Source organism: Columba livia, chromosome 5 (genome assembly GCF_036013475.1).
Source record: "Columba livia isolate bColLiv1 breed racing homer chromosome 5, bColLiv1.pat.W.v2, whole genome shotgun sequence".
Taxonomy (NCBI): Eukaryota; Metazoa; Chordata; class Aves; order Columbiformes; family Columbidae; genus Columba; species Columba livia.
The window spans coordinates 6,043,859-6,066,839 of record NC_088606.1 but is presented as its reverse complement, the minus strand read 5'-3'; the positions used below and the strand labels follow the sequence as shown (position 1 = coordinate 6,066,839).

At 40.4% G+C, this 22,981-nt stretch overlaps 1 protein-coding gene across 3 annotated transcripts in view; it reads left to right on the top strand.

The window, feature by feature from the left end:
• The first annotated feature begins 4,098 nt into the window (after window positions 1-4,098).
• Window positions 4,099-22,981, top strand: part of LOC102096681 (CAP-Gly domain-containing linker protein 1) — a 29,317-nt gene continuing 10,434 nt past the window's right edge. For 2 of the 3 annotated variants that reach the window (XM_021292777.2, XM_065063232.1), the window contains exons 1-11: window positions 4,099-4,205; window positions 7,651-7,736; window positions 9,629-9,740; window positions 11,641-11,776; window positions 12,658-12,886; window positions 13,710-13,832; window positions 15,161-15,270; window positions 17,144-17,225; window positions 18,946-19,082; window positions 19,213-19,323; window positions 20,948-21,019. In XM_021292777.2, coding sequence (XP_021148452.1) covers window positions 4,124-4,205; window positions 7,651-7,736; window positions 9,629-9,740; window positions 11,641-11,776; window positions 12,658-12,886; window positions 13,710-13,832; window positions 15,161-15,270; window positions 17,144-17,225; window positions 18,946-19,082; window positions 19,213-19,323; window positions 20,948-21,019 — 1,280 coding nt within the window. In that variant the 5' untranslated portion in view covers window positions 4,099-4,123. Of the gene's footprint in view, window positions 4,206-6,055; window positions 7,737-9,628; window positions 9,741-11,640; window positions 11,777-12,657; window positions 12,887-13,709; window positions 13,833-15,160; window positions 15,271-17,143; window positions 17,226-18,945; window positions 19,083-19,212; window positions 19,324-20,947; window positions 21,020-22,981 lie in introns of those variants that run through there. The other variant, XM_065063233.1, reaches the window with a different exon arrangement.

The window sequence follows — 22,981 nt, the reverse complement described above, 5'->3', positions numbered from 1 at the left end:
GCTGTAACCTCAGAAAAACTCATTTGAGGAAGCACCTCTTCTCTTCCTTCTAGTAGGAAATTTTAAGTCCTGGAAACCTTCCACACCTCTCTTACCCCCTCAAAACCTAGACAATTGACAATTTTTCAGCTGAAATATAAAGTATACTCCAAGTTTTCACGTCAGCTTAAAAAATGCTTAACGGGTATAAAATTCTCATAATACTAGTGTCACTTTTGAACATAAGACTTTCAGAAAGAAGCTTAAATTTTAATTCTGGTATCAGGATATAACCAAGAATCTCTCTTCATCTCAAGTGTTTTATCTCGCCCACTTCCCCAACAGCAATCACAAGTCTATGACTCACCTACTATACCAATAGTGCAAATTAAAAGAAAACATAGTTTTTGCTGCCATTTAGCCAAAAGTACTCCTACAGCTCTCCAGTCACAAGAGACTTGAGTAAGTCTGCCGTCTAGAGTGAAATGCTCTGGGCTGTTGTGCAGGATGAACGACAGCATCACAACTTAAGTTTTGCGAAAGAAATCAGACAGAAAAGATGCTACAGTCATGTACCTGGAGTCTCTGATATGGTGGCATGAGAGAAATTATGAGAGAAGCAGATAAAGCTTTGATTAATAGAAGATTTTAGGGAGCTCTTTGGGAACAGATGGTAATCGGTGGTGTTAAAAAGAGAGGTCAGTACTGAAGTTTCCCGCATATCAGCCATATTTTAACTTTTCATACATAAAATTTAAATAAATAAAACACACCAAATGCAGAGGATGCCAATGAGCTTTGCTAATGATACACAGCAGTGAAGTATCGGATGAGATCATTGGGGTGCAATGTGGAAGGAACTGGGTAATCTTGAAGCCCGTACGCAACAAAAATCAGATGATATTTTGCACCACAAATGCAAAGTTGTGTTGTGGATTGATAACAGAAAATTCTCTTGTCGGCTAGAAGGCTGCTGGTTAGAAACAAATACTGATGAGAAGATCCTGGCTGAGCACAGTATGGAAGTTCTCAGTGTGGCAGAGAAGTGCTATAGGGAGCATCCAAGGGCATGTGGGGGACACTACAGGAAAGGAATCCAGAAGAGTTTGGCTTTGTCACTCCAGCAAAATGAAGGCTGGGAAGGGAGGATATAGTTGTTCTTTACACATACACTGGGGGTAAACACCAGGAAGGCTAAAACCTCTTTAAGCTGGTGCTTAATTAAACTGCTTAATGATGACACAGGAAAAAAATTACATTCCATGGTTTTGGTTTGGAAATTAAGATTTATTTTTGGTCAGGGAAATTAAGACGAGCTCCCAAACAGGATTTAGAAACAAGCACTGGGAATCTAAAAGTCATCAAAGGTAGGAAACAGCTTACATTCAATGCCAATTGCCTTTTTGATAGAATAAGCAGACAGCGATACCACATGTAGCTCTTTTTGTGCTGAAAGTGAGTTTTCAAGAGATAATTGCAGGGAATCACACACCTTTTTTATTTTCTTTCCCCATCAATTATTGCACTAGTATATTAGCTATTAGAGAGTCACTGTGTTTATTTAGCAGGAAGATAATATTACAGATGTTCATGTGATATGGACAAGTAGATCAGCTGAAGTCACAGCAGCTCTCTCCAGATCATTTGAACTCCAAATTGGGCCCATTCTCTTTGGGAAGAAAATGTTGCACTTATTTATTGTTAACTACTAATCTGTCTGATCCCAAGAAAGGTATTCCAGGCTCAGCAGAGACATCCAGGCACTGGTGAGGCCATCCTTACACTTGTGACAAAAGTTTAAGGGCTTGTCAGTTCTTCCTAATGCAGATGGAGATTCACTCCTCTTGTTTTCCAGGAGTCAGGAAGATGCTATGAAGACAGACTGGTCCATGTCTCCCTTTATGAATCCTGTTTGCTGTGCCACAATTTTGAATGCAGAGAAAAGGGTAACCAGATAAGATTCAGGTTGTGATATATAGGTTAATAGAAATTAGAGAAAATAAATAAATAGAGAGGGGCAAATCTACTGGAGTTCCCTTCTTAGTTTTTACTCTAACAAACTTGTCAGGAAGCAGGTGATTTATGAGACATGCAAATTTTCATTCGTGTTGAATATGTATTTGCTTTATCCATGTTCAGACTGTGAGTTGTAGTAAAAGGAGCAGATCCTCCTGGACAAACATCACCTCTGCTTGCTCAGACCTAATACCCTGGTAGCTCTTGTAAGCTGGTGCTGCATTGCCCAGCTACTTTCACCGTAAGGCTGGGCAGGAATTCTAATTTCCCCGTTTGGTGATTAATGCAGTAGCTAAATTTATTTCTGATATGGGGCAGCAATAAATTCCTAGAAGTCTGGAGATAGAAATAAAAGTATTTCTTTGCTTAAATGTCCTGCAGCAGTTGTAAAACCATCCCAGTTTCTGACCTCCCCTTTGCTCATGTGTGAGATTTATATGTCTGTACTGTGTTTGCCTCCTCATCTTTGACAGGAGTTTGAAAGCAAAGTCTGCAGATAAGGTTTTATTGCACTGGCACATGCAGCATGGTGACAATTGGAAAGGCATGTATCTGGGAGAGAAAATAGCCCTGAGGAGGACCTTTTGTGTAAGAGCCATTAGACATTTTCGGTGAAGAGTCAAAGAGCTTGAAGTTCTCTGCAGCTCTGCACAAGTTGCAAACGTGATGCTGCTGACGTGGGCTCTATTTGACAAGGGGGAAGTTTCTGCATCTTGTTACAGAAGCCACCCAGTAGGTCCCACTGCTACCAAAACCTTGCCAAACAATCCCAATACACCAGTAATAGCTTGGCAAAGTGGCGGCAGCCATAAATATGTAGGAAAGAAAGGATCCATCTTCTAAAAAGCTGGTTATCTCCAGAGGAAAGTTGCAGCACTTTCTATTAGATGTATTTCAATAATGAACAAGAGGTGATATTATCCTGCTGATTACTTGTCTCTATGAGCTTATTTCATGTTAAAATAATCAGCAGTGCCAGCTGATACTCCCTCATACAATCACTACTTTATCTTCAGTTTTGAATAGAGGATATTTGTTCGCAGGGCCCATGTTTTTCCAGTGATAACTGTAAACCACAGATAACAGCATTTAAAAATGGGGCAGCTTCAGAAGGCAACTCAACTGCAACCTGCAGGCTTGGAAAAGTAAATAAAGAATCTAAGCTTCATTATTAATATTTTAAAATCTTCCATGTTTTGAAAGGTTGGGATGCCAGCATAGCCTCCAAGGCCAGAAGTTGTCAGCTTTAACTGCTAGGACCTAAAAGTATTGTATGCACCATGTTTTCCGAGAAGGCCATTTCATATGTTGCCCAAGACTCTTCTGGGTTTATTGTAATATTTTGATCTAATCTTGACGGGATCCCTTTTCTGTGATGGAGGAAAACCTCAAACCAGAAGCACAAGAGACTGCAACAGTGTAGAAAATTCCTGCTCCCAAAAAAATGACTTCTACGAGGAACAACAACCCAACTGTTGTATCCCTGAATGTAATGTGTGGAAGGTGGTGAGGTCTTCTCCCACTCAAAGCTTTAGTTTGGAGAAGAGGAGACTGAAGGGTGACCTCATTCATGGTTATCAATATGTAAAGGGTAAGTGTCAGGAGGATGGAACCAGGCTCTTCTCGGTGACAACCAATGACAGGACAAGGGGTAATGGGTTCAAACTGGAACACAAGAGGTTCCACTTCATTTGAGAAGAAACTTCTTCTCAGTGAGGGTGCCAGAGCCTGGCCCAGGCTGTCCAGGGAGGTTGTGGAGTCTCCTTCTCTGCAGACATTCCAACCCGCCTGGACACCTTCCTGTGTAACCTCATCTGGGTGTTCCTGCTCCATGGGGGGATTGCACTGGATGAGCTTTCCAGGTCCCTTCCAACCCCTGACATTCTGTGATTCTGTGAAGCCTTGTTCAGAAGCTTGTGCACATCATGACTCCTCATTGGCACCCCTGGGAGGCTGAAATGGGGTGCAGGCTACACCCAGATTTAACCCTGCGAGTTCTGTTGGGGTGACAGACCCAGCCTGAGGCCCCAGAAGGTCTGTCCCTCTGCCGTGGGGTGAGGGGACAGAGCGTGGCCCTGGACCCTCAGAGCCTGGTTGCCTGGCAACAGCGAGGCCTGGCCCAGCCACCATGTTGAAAGCTGGTCCGTCCACCACGGCTCGCTCATCCTCTGCGGTGGCACCGGCCGCCCTCAGGCGCCTGCAGGGCCTGGGTGGGTGTGCACAGCGCTTGGGGGCTGCTGAGGTGCCTCCAACCACGGCGTGGGGAGGGAGGGCTGGTCTCCCTGGGGATGATGTCCCTCCAGCCCTGGGCAGGCAGAAGCAGGGAAAGACGCACACCTTGTGTTGTACATGTATTTTCTACTGTGGGGATGTGCGCAACCAGGGCTTAATAGGGAAAATGGGTATTATTTTGCCTTACCATTTCTTGCCTTACCATTTCTTGCCTTACCATTTTTTGCCGTTTTAAATATCAGCCCAAGGAAACATGGCTAATGTTACCCCCATGGCTGTGGACTGTCTTTTCCTGTTTACCTGCAGCCTGGTTTACTGGGGTTAGTGTAGAAAGCATAAAACCTGAAGGGAAGAGTCACTGCAAGTGTCTGGTGGGGAAGGGACATGTGCAGGCCATGTGTTTCTAAATGAGAAGGCTGCCATGGTTATTAATGCATTTCCTCCTTGTCTTTCTGGTTTTACTGTCACATATGGGGCCATCTGGTTCCTCTGTGGGACTCCCAAGACTTTTTGGCAAGCATGTATGTGAAGATGTCTAGGGTTTTTCCTCTTCAAGCTTTTCTACTGCATCTTATTTCTAGAAACCCTGCTTAAAAAAAGAGTTTCCACGGACAGCCGCAGCCTGTACCTGTAACACAAACCTCCTTGCTGTCACCAGTGCCGACATCGTAGGGCAGCGTTGAGGAAAATCCTCCTTCCCCTACGAGCCTGGTGGCACATTAAGAAGCGAATGCACTTTGCATGGTGGTTCGGGTGATGTGGCAGGTGGAGGACAGATGCTTGTGGTCCCCTCAGCCTCTGAAGTGAGCGTGTGGCGTGGTATCTGAAGGAAGAAGGACATTTTAAATATGCCCAAGGCAAAAATCCATTCCTTTCAGGTCTTGAGAGGTTAGAAACCTCTGAGTTGTCTTGAATGTTAATATTTAGATTTTTTTTCTGGGCCATATCAGACAAAAACCTGCTTATGGAGCTGTTGGGCCTTCTTGGAAGATAAATGTGACCTATAGAATCACATTTATCATGGTGTCTCTCGTAAGAAATACAGCTGCTTTCAGGGTAGCTGGATGGATTATGGAGATTTAAAACTGGAACAGTTCAGCAATCAGCAGCTTGGTGCGAAGGCCTTCGTGAAGGAGATGAAGCAGTGGCTAAAAACAGAATACATTTGCTCTAGAAGGGAAGATTAATCATCGTGCAAGAGAAGGATTGCTTCAAGTGTAAGCAAGGAAACTGCGCTACGAGTAATAAAGTTAGCTAGAGAAAAAGCACCAAGTGAACTAAGTACCAGGGGATGCATTTCAAACAAGTTTTATCTGGCTCTAAAATACTTCTCTTTAAGAGGTAGGGGCAGACGCATACTAAGGCTGAGCAGCCTCGAGGGGTGGATTCCATGCTGTGGGTCACTGCATCTCGTTATCCTTTCGAATTTTCCAATTCCAGACCATTGAAAACATTCCATCACTGTCAAATCTGTTTAACTGTAATTGAAAGTTATTCTTGTCTAACAAAACTGGTTTCTTATAAATAGGCAGGATTGAGCACAGCTTGCAGTTATAGATGTGTATGACAAAATATTCACTTCTGGAGGGTTCAGCTGTCAGAATAGCGACTGTATGGGCCCAGGGCTGAGCTTCCCTGTCACCTTTGAGACTGGTTGCATGGCGCTATTTCAACAGCTTAGTTCCAAAGGCTGTACAGTCACAACGTCCCTCAAAGAGCTTATGACCTGGAGATCAGAAAAAGGCAAACGGAGATGAGACAAATGGCTTGGGGTGACATAAACTGCAGGATGAGATCTAAGATGACGTGGAAACACTCCACCAGTAAATGTCCATGGTCTTGGTGCTCTTCCCTCCTGGCCACTGTCAGGTTGTAGTTCATCCCATGCCTGAAGGAGCCAGTGGGGACAAGGGGGTATTTCAGGTGGGACAAAGCATCTTTTTAGAAGCAGTTTTTATGCCTCTTTAAAAGGTTTCAAGGTTTGTTTAAGATATGAGTTTTGGCAGTGAAGAGAGTAGGTTAAAAGGCCGGCTGAATTTTGGTGCAGCATGTTGGAAAAAATAGCAAGACTTTTCTGAGGAATATGGGTGGTTTTGGTTTAGTTTTGGTTTAATAACAGGCATAGGAGGAAATGGAAAATACCTTAAAACTTCATTGCAACTTTTTTTGAAAGGAGATGTTTCATCTAGGAAATATAGATTTTTCAAGAGAGCAAATGTAAGCACGAAAGAAGGGGGAAAATCAAATACATAAAAGGAAATCAAGAGCAGGTGTGGAAGAGTGAAGACCTAAAGCACTGGAAAAAAAGACTTCACAAGCAGAACTTAAATTAGGCTTTTAACACAGATTTTCATCTATTCATGATGTGCCCTAAATTTTGTTACGTTTCTGAGGAAAGCAGCTCATAGCTCTGTTGATTTTCAGACGGTAAAAAGGCTGTGATTTCAGACTGATGTTGTCAGATTTGTCTGGAATTAGCAGTAATTGGTGAAGCTGAGGCAAATTCTACAAATTGCACCACCCACTCTGCTGTTTGCTGCACGTATGGGTTTGTTTTCTGATGTGTCTCCTGCTGAGAGTTCACAGAAGATGCCGTGCCGGTAGGTGACATCTTCAGGCCTGGAGATGGGCAGGTAGGGCAGAGGTAGCGATTGCTCCTGGATAAAGATCCTGGTGGAATGAGACAGCTGACAGTTTTCAAACAAGTTAGTAGGTCAAATTAAAGCAAAGCTCTCAGCTGGCTCATTGCCTCGTCTTCACAGCAAATATGCTTGGATTAAGAATATTGGTTTTTGCCTCCTAATGAGGATTTAGCCTCTGTTACAAAATCAGAGTATCAAAAAAAATTCATGCCACTGTAACAGGTATAATAATATTTTGGATGAATTCAAATCCTTGCAATTATTATTCCAGCTCAAGCTAAATTAAATTTAACAACACAAAGAGTAGGTTCTGGAGGAATGTAAATCTCACTTCAGGCTTTGATGAATCCATATTAGTATTTTTGGGTGGAAAGAGACATAATGAAGTCATGACTGCTTGGAAAAATACTAAAGATTAGCTATGCCTCACTTAAAGGGAAATTATTTTGATCCACAGCTTTTACTTCAGTTTAATAACCTCTACAAATTGTTCTGAATGACTCTTGAAAAATATAATTTCTGCAGAATTTAAGTTGGAACCATTTTGTGACTGAATATTTTACCAGGTCCTGTGGACTTCATATGCCACTTGTACATCTGCCTTTTCTGTGCACCAGGAGGAGTGTGAAAGATGCTGACCTACTTTACAACAAGGCAAAACAGATTTAGCAAATAATTGAAAAATAAATCCTTCTCTTTCAGAATCATTATTGCAGAACAACGGAGCAATATTTGAAGCTTAAAGACTCTAGATTTTAATTTAATTGTATTTTTAATTTAGAAAAACACTTGAAAAATGAAGACTCTGCATTCAGTGGGGAAATTATGCAATATCTTGAGGATACTGTTGCTGCTATTAAGGAACTGGTAAGAAAAAAAAATCTAATATTTAGTTTCAAGTGTAGGGGAAAATGTTAGTTGGTAACCATTAAATCAGTCTTTTATAGTTGTAATAGTAGAAATGTCCTTTTGTGTGAATTACATTCTACCTCGAGAGAGATCAGCAGTTCAGGGCTAAGTTGGTGGCTGCTTGTGTGCAGTTTGCTGCTTGTAGAATCTAGTCTGTAATATAAGAGAGCAAATCAACCTGACCAGGGTAGGTCACCCAGCTGATCCCAGCCATAGCTCACCTGCCGCTGTTTTAATGAGGGAGCAGTGGACGCCAATTATATAATGGGCTGGGGAAATTTGGGGAGTGCCCAGATTTCTGCCAAAATAAAAAGAGGAAGGGTGTTATACTCAGCAGAGTAAATTGAGGCTTGGGGTTAAAGTTCTGTCCACAATACTATTGTGTCTTGATAGTTGCATTTGTGCAAGTTAGATAAGCTCTGAACCTACAGTGACTTGTGAGGAGCATCACAAAAATCACCTGAAGGCAAGAGTCAATTTGTGTAGAGCTTTTTACATCATAAGGGTCTTATACCATTGGTGCGAGGGAGAAAGACGATGCTTTGCTGTCAGGGCTGCTGTGAGGATACACCCACTAACATTAGCGTGTTCAGCACATGGTACAGAGTTCAGCAGGTGGGTAGTTTGCCCTGTGACCTGGTGCAAAGGGATTTTATTTTCTTGAGCAATTTGTCTTTTCTTGAAGCAATGGCATTGTGTGTGATAATAAGAGTCCTTACAGCAATTACGAGCTGAGAATGGCTGTTTGTAGGTAGCTAACTTTTGCTGCAAGACCTCTGAAGCCATTAAAGTCAGAATAGCTTCCAACAGAAGGTGTTTTAAAGTTATTTCCACAACGTGTTTGTCTAGGTAGGTGTAAATCTTGTAAAGCTTTCCTTTCTCCTCCAGAAGGCTTCTAAATCATCCATTTCAGACCAGTTGTGCATTAGTCTATCAGATAAGTGTTTTATATAATGTGCTGAAATCATAAAGCTGTTTTCTTTTTCACTGCTTCAGCTAATTGAGGATGTAACTCATATGAAATTAAAACCTCTTACACATTTATTTTGCACCTCTAAATATTTCATCCTCCCTAGGAAATGAGAGTAATTTATATGCGGGCATATAGGATTTGCTCTGTAGACAGTAAAATTCAACAGTATCTTCCCACAGTATCTCAGCTGGTGATTGCAACTGTTAGCAAAACTGGAGGAGAAAGATAGGGTTGGTTTTATGCATCAGCTCTGATGCCAAAGTCAACATCCATTTAAGAACTGATTTATTCCTCCAGACATTTGGGGTTTCATCAACCCACCTACAATTTTCAGTCATACAAACTGGGGGAGTCAGTTGTCTGAGGGCTTGTCCCATAGTCAGTTCAGTCTGTGTTCTCTTGCTCCTCTACCACTCTAGAAGTGACCCTTCTCATACCATTAACCATGAACCAGAAGGTGACTTTCTAGTGTGTCTCAAGGCCAGCTAGAGTCCCCTTCTTCATTATTGCTTAAATAATATATGTCATGCACAATGGCAGAAGCTGACCGTGAAGACCTTCCCTGCCAGCACAGCTTCTGGAGCAGAGGTGTAGGTAACAGCTCCCTGAAGGTTGTTAATAGTCTGAGGCCAACAGTTCCTGGAGATACATAGGCTGTGTCAGCTACCTGTAAAACAAGAGACTTGTTGTTTTGAAGAGTGAAAGAAAGGGTGAAAGAGAGCAAGTACAAGCAAGGAGAATGATGTATCTAGGCATGGAAAATAGCCAGTGCCAAATAACTAAAAAAATATGAAATAATGGTTTTGTAGGGAAGACGTACTTTTTGATCTGTTGTTGTATTACTGGGTTATCATTTGCTGATTGTTTTAATCATTAGGAAGAAATTCGAAGGTATACCATCGAATGCCTAGAAGAGGAGACTATAAAAAACAGCAATCTTCGCTTCAGAGTGCGGAATTTTCCAGGAGAGATTATGGCAGAGATGGCAGGTAGTCCTGGCTTTTCTCAGAAGAGAATTGATTTTTCTATGCATTTAAACAATTAGAAGTATTCTATAAAATAAATCTTACTGCTTTCAGTAATAACTTTCTAATGAAAGAAGATGAGCATTTGCTGATGTGTGATATTGTGAGGGATTATTTTCTCACGTAAGAGTGTAAACAAGAGATATCTTCAATGAAGACCACACACAAGCACTAGAGGAATGACTGGGGAACTGCAGCGTTCAGTCCTGACCCCAGCCCTGCCACAGCTTTTCTCTGATGCTTTGAGGTGCTGTGAGTTCCCTCTCTGTGCAGCAGGGATAACAATGCTCATCCGATGTGTCTTTACTTTTGGGTGGGTTTCACCCGACAAAATGCTTACCGGCTGTCTCTTCTAGACAGCAAAGTGTCACTTCCAGGCATGATTCATCTCACCCTAGAACAGATGTTTCAAGCAAATCAGAAGAATCATGAACTTGAAGTGTGTCTCTCTCTCCACTGGCCTGAAATGGAGGCTAGAGCATCAGCTCAAATGTAGGTGCCTAGAGAAAAATACAATTTGAGCTCTATTTCTCTTTTCTTTTTTTGCTCAGTTATGGCTTTACTTTTAAGATGACCAACCCCTATTCTGCCACTACCTTCTGTTTGCACTGAAGTCGCAAAGGAAAGTGGTCAGGGAGTCAATCTAGATGAATGTTAGCAATTCTGCTTTTGGGGAGAAGTAAGGGAATCGGGGTTCTTTATCTGGCCAACCACAAGGATACATGATTGTTAGTGGTGGCACAGCACAAAGGATGGCAGGGTGGCCAAGACTACTCTTTTTAGAGTTCTATAGAATCACAGAATTGCCTGGGTTGGAAAAGACCTCAGAGATCATCAAGTCCAACCCTTGGTCCAACTCTAGTCCGTTTACTAGATCATGGCACTAAGTGCCATGTCCAATCTCAGTTTAAAAACCTCCAGGGACGGCGAGTCCAGCACCTCCCTGGGCAGCCATTCCAATGCCTGACCACTCTCTCTGTAAAGAATTTCTTTCTAATATCCAGCCTAAATTTCCCCTGGCAGAGTTTAAGCCCATGGCCCCTTGTCCTATTGCTAAGAGAACCCCAGGATCATCAAGTCCAACCATAACCTATGGAGTTAGACCAGCTTTAGGTTCATAATAAAAAAGCAACCAGAATTTTTCAAATTTTATTTTACTTTATTTGCAGCTACATTCTGTGTTTGTTGACTACTTTCTTATAGCTGTTTCCCCCCTCACCTTCTCTCTGCCTGTAGCACGTGGTTGCTATGCAGCTAGTCGGTTGTTTGTACGAGCTGCTCCCATTCTGCGCCGCCTAAGTGTTTTTTGCGTGGGTGGATGTACACTAATGTGGCTGTTATCTCAGAAAATGAAAAGATGCTGTAGTACAACGCTCCTGTACAGAGGAGCTTTACCCACAGTGCCTCTTCATCCAGGCTCTTCACTTGTACACGGCAGTGGCTCTTCTGGGAGAGATGTTATTGAATTTCAAGCCAGGTGATCCTGCTTCTTGTCTCTGTCTTGCCAGAGCTGGTTGTGCAGATTTTTCTGAAGGGGAATGAAGTAATTTTTGCTGGTTCGCTCTATGTCTAGGGAATTTCTTAGACATATAGGATGAAAAAGAGCAATTGTTCTGTGAGAACACAGCAGGCTGCTTCTTGTTGATAAATGCAGGTGACTAGGGAAATGTGATAAGACTAAACTGCCTAAATAAAGTATGCAGTTTTCAAGATGTTAGTGTCTTAGAATCACAGCTGTTCCTTGCCAGGTGACAGTACCTCTAGCAGTGAATTAACGATTATGGATCAATCCCTTAATGCATTATCTCATATATACCTTTTTATAGCTCAGAGGCTTCCGCGTGTTTTGTGGTTTATGTTTTAGCTCTTGTTGCTGCTGCACGAGAATCTAGCACTGCTAAGATAAATCAGCTGCAGTCTGCACTGAAAAGCATTACTGATGAAATTGCATTACTGGAGGAGAAGGAAACGCTTTGTGAAAGGCAGCATGATGCACTATGGTATGTATTACTTTGAACAAGGAAAACCATACTGGCAAGACGATTAGGGAGAACCAAAATGTTATCAAAAGACGGTGAGTCGTGCTTGGCCCTCACCCCTGCAGCTGGCCACAAACGTTCCTAGGCAAGTCTTTGCTACAGCAGCCAGCCTGGTTTTTAAAATCTGATTTTGTGAAGAGCAGAGCCTGCCTGCTGCTGCCTGCCCACCATAGCTTTGATCAGCTCCCTTAGGGAAAACTCTCTGGAGCTTCGCTTCCCACACTGGCAGGGAGAGTTTTCTCTTTCAACAATTAATGTTAAGGAGCCACGACAGACAAAATAATAATTTTCAGGTTTTTTTTAAAAAAAAAGAAAAGAAATGCGGAAAGAACTCTGAATTGGTAACTGCGCTAGAGATCCATCTTCCTCTTCAAGAGTTACCCCAAGATATTTGGGAGATACTTGTTTTCTCTCTACCAGATTTTGTATTGCTGTCACCTTCTGCTGTTCAAAAGCTGTCACCTAGAGCTGTTCAAAAAGAAATCACAATGCGTTTTCTTTGGGGAAACCTGCTTTCTTTGTTCTTCCAGTGCCTGCAAGCAGCCCTCTCATTTTTAACGGAAGTTGAGGAAAAATAATCACATCAGAAAAAAACACCAACTTTGAAAGAGTTAAGATACCAACTTTGAAAGAATTAAAATACAAATAACTGAAAGCCGTTCCATTGGAATGCAAGGTCTTAGATGGTTTTCATCACATCACATGTCATGCTTTATAATATATAGCACTATAGCAGACTGAATTAATGTATAGATCGGCAAGCATTCATTTCAACAAACTTCTGAACAAAGTCTTTGAATGAATAGTAGGAAATATAATCTAATTTTGTTTGTTTTTTCCAGTGAGGAGCTGCAATACTTGCGGAAACAGTATAAAGAAATAGTAGACTCGCTGAATGAAAAGATAGCAGTGAAAATTAACACCAATGTTCTCTTAATTGAAACTTGTGATAAAATAAGAGATACCGAAAAAGAAATAATCGGGGCAAAGGCAGCCTTAGCAGAATTGCAAGAACAAATACCTGAAAAAATAAGTAAACTTGAGAAAGCGCTAGAAGAATGTGATAAAAAGGTAAATGTGCTTCGCAGTTTTACAGATAGTTATACAGCGCCAAAAATGAAATGACCTTAGAAATGACTCCAGATGTATTTTGCTTTCTCATCTGGCACTCACATATGTCTCCACTGCAGCACAAACAGAAAAGCGACTCTCTTGACACTGGGTGCAGACAGGCTGTTTTGACTTCTGTATACACATGCTTGTATGTGTGTGTGTATATGTGTATATATATATATATATATATATACACACAAATACACACAGGCGAACATGCACACATCAAAATTGCTTGATATATGAATTTAAGTTTCTAGCAGCACATCTCAGAATGTTGTGTTATTGGTGCTTCTTACTGACTGTGATGCAAATAATCATATACTGGGAATTCAACCCCTCCAGGCAAACTGCTTAACATAAAGGTACCTGTATTTTCCAGCAAGCTCTGAGATAGGGTTTTACTGTTTTTTATGTTCTGCCCTACTTTCTGTTGTGTATATTTGACATCCTTCCTGAACAACAAGATAAAAATGGACGAACAGATTAAAAGAAAACTTTCTAGTAGAAAATATGGTATAATCAGGTTCCTACGCTGGAATAAAATCACAGGAAATTTTGACAGATCAGGTCCTAATTTGCATGTTATAGTAACTAATTATTTTTTCCTTTTCTTATGGGATTTTGTCATTTGGTACATAGCTGTGGCTTTGCAGAAAACTGTTTTCTTCCAGTGTAACTTTTGTGCTCATTTAATTTTAGAAGGCTTCAGATGTTTTAATACAAATTTTCAAACAACGCACAGTACATCGCTCAATTACTTGTATTATTTTTAATGTAGAAGAGAGAAATGAAAATAATCCGTGATACTCAGCAAGCAGAAACTTCCAAGAAAAAGCAAGAATTTGAAAACCTGAATGTAAAACTTTTGGACCTACAGCCTTTGATAAGTCGGAATTCAACAGTAAGTTATACACAAAGTTCTGGTTCTTTATTACAAAGATGAACATTCAATTTCATAATTTGTCAAAGGGAGGGGAATTTATGGAGAAATGCAGTCCCTGGCTTTTAAGAAGAAAAATAAGCTTGCATGATGTCTATTTGACTGTTGTTATTAACTCTTAGTTAGAATGTCACTTTTAAAAACAGAAGGTCCATGTAGACTCTTTCTACCAGCTTAATGAACCAGTTGACTACTCTGTGCTAGTCAATCTAATTATCAGGACATTCTCAGAGGGAGTATTAAAACAAGTCAGTGAAAGTCAGTTCAGCCTCTGGTGGAGCTATTTGGAGAACTAGCTGAAAAAGATAAATGATAATCAATTTGGTGGATGCAAACTATGACATAGGGGGAAGAAATTTAGAAGCGACTACTCCGACAGATATTATGAAAGAGCTTGTACTGGAAAAGTGATGTAGAAACTAAAATAAGCAAGGAGACTCTATTGTGCTGGGAATGCATTCAGCAGTGTAAGTAGCTCCACACTGGTGGAGGTGACAATTTTAAGGCAGCTCAGGATGCAGAAAGTCAAAGCTGATAGGGCTAGAAGACAACCAGGCTTTTTCTGTCTGCCACCTATTCAATACTGGTTTCCAGTTCAACCCTGCCAAATCTAGAACTACTTTTCCCTTTTTTTTATCAGGGATTACTTATCAGAGAAAACTAAGGGAAAACCAGCATACTCATCTTTCTTTTTCTGATTTCTTGCAAGGTTAACTCAAACTATGTGTGTTCAGTTTAACATCTGCTGAGTTGCCTCAGTACTACTGCAAGCATCCCTACTGCAAAACTAATACTTTTGTAATGAGTTAAGTCAAATTAATTTGATTGGGGGGCATTGAGCGCATCTGTCACACAGATGTAAAACATAATCAGGTTCTGCCCTAGTCTGGCCAACTTTTGTTAGAAGCACAGCTGCCTTTCTGTAAAAATCATGTATCGTGTTAGTAAAAATTCCGGAGTGGTACCTGAGTTAAATCTGCAGTGAAGTTCCCTTAAATGACAAGTTTCATAGGTTAATTTTTTAACGTTTCTTTTCATTACCAACCTGCACTGACTTTTTTTAACTCTTTCAGTGATTAAATAACAGTAAGTACAGCCTTAATCACTGCTTCTTCAGTATTCTCTCTTTGCAGGCTGTAGTAATTTTGACTGTGAAATCTCAGAGTGGCTGGAAAATAATAGAGTCTAATGCAGATGTTATGAAATATTAAATAAGAAAAAAAAAACAGTGGCAGTAAAGTGCTGTTTTGGAAATTTTATATGTTTTAACATAGTTATTTTTTTAATAGGCTATATCTAATGAGGAAAGTCGCATTGCAAAGCTGAAAGAAAAAAGCAATAAACTAGAAAAAAAACTGGAATTGGAAAAGAAAAACATGCTGGCACTCTCAGAAAAGAAGTAAGAACTATTAGACCATTTGATTTCATCTTTTTGCTAAAACGACATCAATCTTATCTGAGGGATTCTTTCCCCAATATCTAAAAAGAATAATTCAAGAAGAATAATCCTCTCCCCCCCCAGTATTTAAGAAGAACTAGCCAAATTCTATAAAGTATGTGAATTATGTAATGGGAATCTTTCTATTGACTTCAGTGGGCATACAGTAAAGATTTGGAGGACAACTGGAGTTAATCTAAATTAGCTGGCAGGGAACAAATGTTCATGAACAGTGCCCTTTGGACTAGAGTTATACTGCTCTTCTTACAATATGCATGGTAGGAAAGTCAGTCACTACTCCCTGCATGTGCTATCATTGTCCTATCAGCTGAAATACTTAATATGCTCTGGCAAATTTGCTTTGGTATGTTAGCTGAGATGCAAAGCATCACAAATGATGTGAATAAGCAAAATAATCCAAATATCATTCCATGGGCTTGTCTATGTTACACCCATGGAGTTCAACGTGGACATCCTCAATTTAGCATTACCAAGGCTACTCCATAGCTGCTTCTCTTCTGACTCTGCCAGAGGCCTTCTGAAGGGTGAAACGACTGAAGTGATAGGAAAAAAATAATGAGACTGTTCCTGGTGATTCCAACTTGTTGTTTGAACCCATTTCCCTCTACAAGCTGAGCTAAGAAGAAAATACGAGTTCTTGGAAACTTTGGTAAAATTATTGCTCCAAACTCTACTATTTTTCTTGATGGCAGAACTAATCCATTAATGTCTTCAAGAAATTGATGTTGCCATTAATTAACAAGTAATTACTGTAAAAAATGAGCTGCAGCCAGCATCCGGCCGTGGCCCTTGATCCCATAGGCAGTTATAAATTGCTTATCTTACTCTCCTTAGTATTAACTTCAGTAGGACTATTCATGCTGACCATGCTTATATTTCAAGGGTCCAAGTAGTTACGACCTGGTGATGGCCACAGGCCTGTGGGCTATGGGGAATTTCATAGCCTGAGGGTAACAGAAACATTGTGTTTCTGTTCTTTTTGTGCTGTATTTTTATAGCTGCTCAGTGTTGTGGATGTCTTTATTCTAGAGTGTTTGTACTTCATAACTCATTCTACTGTCTGATGTAACAGATAAGTAAGGCAGTTGAGTTAAAGGAAAGATCTGGTCAATGTATTTTTTCCTTCAAAAGGTTTGGCACATGCTTTCAAAGCCTGGTAGCATGTTTTTCTGCTCTTGTATTTGTTTGCTATGAAACTACTAGGATCCTGGGGCTTTATCTTCCTCTCTTTTCTTTTTTATATTCTCTGCTCTTCTGTATCAGATTTGCTTTTTCAAACATTTCCTTAGGGAGGCTTATACTTCTTGTATGGCTCTTGGTTTGTATAGAAGGTAGAAAAAGAAAGTGAGTATCCCTTGTTCTGACTATATCCTGTAAAACATGCACACACACAATGTCCATCAGAAGCAAGAGGAATAATCTATGCTCAAATGTTCTCATTTTAACCTGTAGACCTGTTGCTGGTAGGACTTACCTACCTGAAAGCCTATCTGCTTTCTCCTTGTGTACTATCAGTTTGTCTATAGAAAAGATTGCCTGTCCCCACAAGCCTTCCTTGTCTTGTATTTTAAGCTCTTGCAGTAGAAAGCCTGCTAGATCTGTATGTCTTTACCTTCTTTGCAGGTTTTATTCTCACCAGGTATATTAGAGGGAAGTAATGAATAAGGACATCTGAATGGAATAGAGCTCAAGTGTATGCAGACATTCACAGAGCTTACATTTATACAGAGGCCTGAGAATAAGAATGTATAATTTTTAATTTTTTTTTGCTAATAACACTCCTAAATATGTCTACATTGGCTTTATTTAATAGAATTCAGCTTGAGTCTGAGTTATTTCATTTACAATCAAAATATGCCCAAGAAAAGGAGGATTTTGATAAGGAACTTCGAAAGGTAAGAGAGACATTTTTATTCTGGCTTAGAGCTTTTACTAGGCCTTGTCTTGTTGAAACAGTCAGTGAGAACAGGCCTGCACAAAGTGTAACCTGTGAGGTTGGTGCTTTGATTTGCCTGTGCCTCTGTGCTTGATGAGTGTGGTCAGGGAAAAGGGGCACAAATATTTGCAGGACACGTGGCTTTTGCCTTCCACTCTACTTGGACTTGGTAGTGCTGGAGGTAAGGGCAAGATCTGCTCTTCAACTGAGACCATGGGCTGGTGTTGAAAGATTTAAGGTGGGGTGAGTTTGAGGGTATGCTCTTGTGAGGTGGGGTGCAAGGGAACAGAGGGTTATGAGATTAGGATGTTGTTTTGGGAGGGAGTGTATGTGCAATAAGAGAATGGGGCAGACAATTGTGTGTAGGAGGAATGTGGGGAGACTTGTTAACAAGGATGAGGTTGGGCTCCTGGTCTGGAAAGTTGAGTGTGCGGTTTTTGTAGTCATTCTTGCTGGCTTGCTCCATGCTTTTTTACATTATTATTAATTTTTATTGCATGTGGAGAAAAGCTAACTAGTGGTGGCACTCCATCTGCTGAACCTGTGAAGGAATACCACCTTCCTGAGATCATTGTTGTTATGCAGACACACATCTTTCAGGGGGTGGTTTCCTAGTTACATTCATAACTTCTCCTCCAGAGGTGTTCACGTCAAACAATCACAAAATTACAGCATCACAGAATGTCAGGGATTGGAAGGGACCTCAAAAGCTCATCCAGTGCAATCCCCCTGTCAGAGCAAGAACACCCAGATGAGGTTACACAGGAAGGTGTCCAGGCGGGTTGGAATGTCTGCAGAGAAGGAGACTCCACAACCTCCCTGGGCAGCCTGGGCCAGGCTCTGCCACCCTCACTGAAAAGAAGTTTCTTCTCAAATTTAAATGAAACCTCTTGTGTTCCAGTTTATACCCTTTGGCCCTTGTCCTGTCATTGTTTGTCACCAAGAAGAACCTGGCTCCATCCTCGTGACATTCACCCTTTATATATTTATAAACATTAATGAGGTCACCCCTCAGTCTCCTCTTCTCCAAGCTAAAGAGACCCAGCTTCTCCAGCCTTTCCTCATAATGGAGATGCTCCACTCCCTTCATCATCTTTGTGGCTCTGCGCTGGATGAGGTGGTGGTCCATTAAAAACTCTGCCACACTGACATCAGACAGCACTAGGTGGGAGCCACATTCTCCCCACCCTCTCTTCTACTGCATTCCTGCCATCAAAAGCCAGGACCTCAATCATAATCTTCCTGATTTCTTTTTCTTTTCCACTTTCCTTGCCTCTTCAGCCAGGACCCATGATTCCTACTTCTCTCCACCACGAAATTGCGTGCCCATCATCCCACCGTTCCTTCATCATCAAGCCTTCTCCATTCCCACTTTATCACACTTTGTAGTCCACACAATGGAAATCAATACCTCCAGCTGGAGCAAGGTACCATGTGTTGGGAGCAGCACACAGCTTGCAGGCTCTTTTAGGGTGCCAGGTTTGAATGAGGCCATGGAAATGAAGATCCAGAACCATGATCCTGACCTGATATCCATATATATTAATTACATACATGCTGTGAATCTTGATTCATTTTAAGGTACTCCAAGATTTTTTGATGAAAGGCACTGTAGCAGTATAGAATGTTATTATAAGCAAAAATAGAAATATTAACATCTGTGGTTTTTTTATTTCTAGACTAAGGAAGATCTACACAATGCTAAATGTTTGAATAAAAAACTTAGGTTAGAAAATGAAGCTGCACGCCAAAAGTATGAACAATTACTGGAAGAAGAACGAGACTGGGCTATAGAAAGAGATGAGGTGGTGGCCAAGTAGGTTTCAGCTGTCAGCTTTTGAATACAGATTTTTTGAAGTTTGTGATTTTATGACCAAGGCTTTTCTTGCTACATAGTGAGAGCATGTTTTTCACAAATATCTAACATTTCTTTTTTCTTCTGGTAGATTGGGGGAATTATCTCCTTCATTGAATGGAAAGCTTCAACTTCTGGAAGATAAGAAGATGGAAGAGAAAAACCTAGAGAAGAAAATTGAAAATCTTGAAGCCAGACTACTGTATGTAATCTTTCAATATTGATAACAGTAATGGTCTCAGTGCCATTTACTCAGGAGTTCAGCTGGTTTAAGAGATTCTGAGATGAAACATTCGATAGGGAAGTTAAATGGGTTTATAAACTGTACTAGTAGGCTAGTATGGAACTTCATATAACAAAGAGGTTACCTTCATTTAATCTACAGTTTCTTATCACCAAGAAATTAACATACAAATACTGAAGGATATTGAAGCAGTGCAGAACATCAAATTTTACAAACAGGTGTGACCATGAACTCCATACCAAGGTACCAGGTCTTGGACCCTTTTATGGTGGTATATGAGAAAATCTGCATTCAGTCAGATAAATCTAAGTAAGCAAAGATTTGCTGTGTGCACAGCAGTGCTCTGAAAAAGGTCCTGCATTGGACCCAGTTCACCTATTTGCTGGAGAATCAGGAGACCAAGGCCTTATGTTGTACACTAATAATCAAATGCTGTCATGTAAGAATGATAATCCCAACAAAAGAGAGAGCTCTTGTTTTTTGTCTCTGCTGGAGTGTCATCCTTTGCAAGAGAAAGTTATAAGGTTCAACCAATGAATCATGTGTCCTCCAAATGTAGCAGAGCCAAATATTTACACACGTTGTATTTTGAGTGACACCAGTTGTGCTGGTTCTGTGCAACATTTGCGCAGTGTGGCACTGAAAGGGCTGCGCTCCTTGGGTCTTCCTGCTACCAAAATCTTCCTAAGGAATGTTTTGTGATGATGAAGTTGCCATACTTATGGATATAATTATAACAATGTAAGAAAATAATTGCTCACCTCCCTTTTAATACAGAATAACAAAACATACAATACATTTATTTGGAAAATAAGTACATTCCTGTCTTGATAGAAGCAGTGTCTGCATCTTTCCTGACAAAGGAGATATTGTTGTCATGTGGGATGCGAAAAAGAAGACCATGAGGTAGCCACACTCTGATAAAAATGAAGTAGCCATGCACTGCTAAAGAGGAGAAGTTGTAATGAAGTGCAGTGGAGTCTACAGTATAAAACTAAGTTAGCAAGATAATGGGGTGAAATAAACGTCACTTAATATGGTGATGCTAATTGGATATTTACACTGATGATAGTAAAGGAAAGGGTTGTAAGACCTTCCTGCCAGAGTCAATCAGCTCTTAATGTCAGATTTTCAAACCAGGCTACATGGAGCTGTTCAAAATGTATCATAGCTCTGACCTCTTAGAAAAACTGATTGAAAAATCCCCGTTTCTCAGTACCTATCCCTGTCCTTTCCTAGGCTGTTATTGTATGTTTGTGCATAATTACCTTGTTCTGCGAACTTTCACTGGATTCACAACATCCTTCTACATCAGACCCAAAACAATGTAATTTCGATGTACATCACACAGACCTCCCAGTCACTTTAACAGGGCCACCAAACCAGAAATGACAATTAAGATCTCTTGTTAAGTTTTATTTTCTCTAAAAGTAGTATGCAATGGACTCAGATTCTCATCATTCACTTTACAAGACTGACTGATTATTTTTTTTAATGGGCAATATCAAATGAAGTCTGTCAGGTTTCATTCACTCTCCAAATCTTCCTCATATTTCTGAAAGTTTATCTTTTTTCTCCCCAGAAATATGCGGAAGACCTGTGCAGAAAAGCTTGCATCTCTAACAGAAGATTTGAAGACAGAAAATAAGAGGAGGTAGGATAAACTAGAAAGTGTGCCTTGTATCTTTAAAACAAAGCAGCAATTTAATCAATTACTGCATGTTGCTACTGCTATTATGTCAGAGATATAAACCCAAAGCCTTATTATGTAAATATTCAGTGATATAATGGCAAGTAAAAGAGCATCTCCTCAAATATATCCATGGTTTCGTGTGAATATAATTGTTATGCTGCCAAGTGGTGAGACCCACTGATCTGACTGTGCAAGTAACTTTTAAGACTTTACAACACGGAATGTTCTGCCTTATTTTACAAGCTATTTAGGGTTTTCCTAGGATATGGACACTTAGTAAACTCTGAAACAGGGTTGGCGTAATTTCTTATAATTGGTTTCAATTAGTGTTCATTGACAGCTGATCCTGCACCTTTGAGCTCCATGAGAACTTTGCTATTGAATTCAGTAGGAAAAAAGTGCCTCAGTTCCCTGCAGCATCAAGCACCCACAGTTCCAGTGAGGATGTGGGGAAGCTTTGTGTGCTGAGCACCTTTCAAAATCAGGTCCTCGGGCTGGTGGGATCTGGGGTTCCAGCTGTCTCATAGGTAAAGCCTTTGACAGACTCAGTACAAATAAGATATCCTTGCATTTTCAGGTATTATATCTTTTTTTTTCTTTGAACTTAGATATTTTTCACTAGTTAAGCAGTGTTTTCTACTGGATCTGTCTTTTTACAAAACTTTTAGAGAGAATTTTAAGGAGCATGTTACACAAAGGTCACAAAAAGACTCAGGGTTATTTTATCTATATTCAACACGTCTGCCATGACGTAGTTTGTATTGTTCTTCATATACGCACACATATCCACCCACAGTGGTGTGAGGCACTTACAGGAAAAGCCTCGAGTTGGATAAATCAAAACTGTTGTAGCTGGAGTTAAAGTGAAAGCTTTCCTGTTAATTTTGGGTTTCTCAGCAACTGCCAGATTTTAACTAAAGCTCTCGGGGGTCTGTTCATACTGTTTGTCGGACCTCAGTTTTGTGTGTTTGGTTCTGAGGTGCTATCATTCTACACCAAAATGGAGAAACCTTCTTATCAGAGCATTAACACCTATGAACTTGACAGGTTTTTTTGTTTCATTTTTGTTTTACTTCCATGAATGTCTCCTTGTATGTGAGAACCCTGATGGGATCTTTACCTCCTTCTTGTTAATGGCAAGAAAGAAAGTGGATTAAAGAATGTACTTAGACCTCTAGAGTTGATAGGAAACTCTCCAAAATAAACCCATTGTCTGCTCAGTTACTTCAGACTAACTCTACAGCTCTGATTTCTTGTTTGATTATTCTGCCATGTAAGGGAACATGCAAAGAGAACTGGAGATTTCTTGGTCGCCTAGTCCAGGTTGGTTCTCCCCTGAATGTTACATCATAATTTTCTCTTCAAAAATAACCGTGCTCAATGCAAAAAACCCATTGCTGCTTCCTCCACTTATGCTCAGTAAGAGGTCATTCTAAAATCTGATTCTTTTGATGGCTAAGAATAGTATTTTCTGACTTCCAGTCTGCATTTTCACATAGACAGCTAGTGTTTCTTTCATTTTGTATCATGTTGTCTTTTACCCTTTTCATAGTTTACAAACCCTAGGCTTTTACGAATGTGAAATCTTGTCCCTTCCAATTTGCTAAGCTAAATTAAACAAATTATTTGGTCCAGATTTATACAAATTTTGAGTACATAACAGAGGCACGTGAGATTAGCCGCCTTAAGGCTCCTCCTCCATGTTCAATACAGAGAGGCACTTTAAAAGGTTTTTATGTCTTTTCATGCATCTCTCCTAGATTTTGACAGTATCCCAGACTTTTATCTGAACCGCTTTGTAGTCCTGAAGTTGCAGGATAGATGTTTGAGTCTTCCAATCACTTAAATTAGGCTTGCAATGCCTCTGATAGTGTTGTCTCCCTTCCCTGTTTTTCTCCCAATTTCCATTTCTTTCTGCTTGTG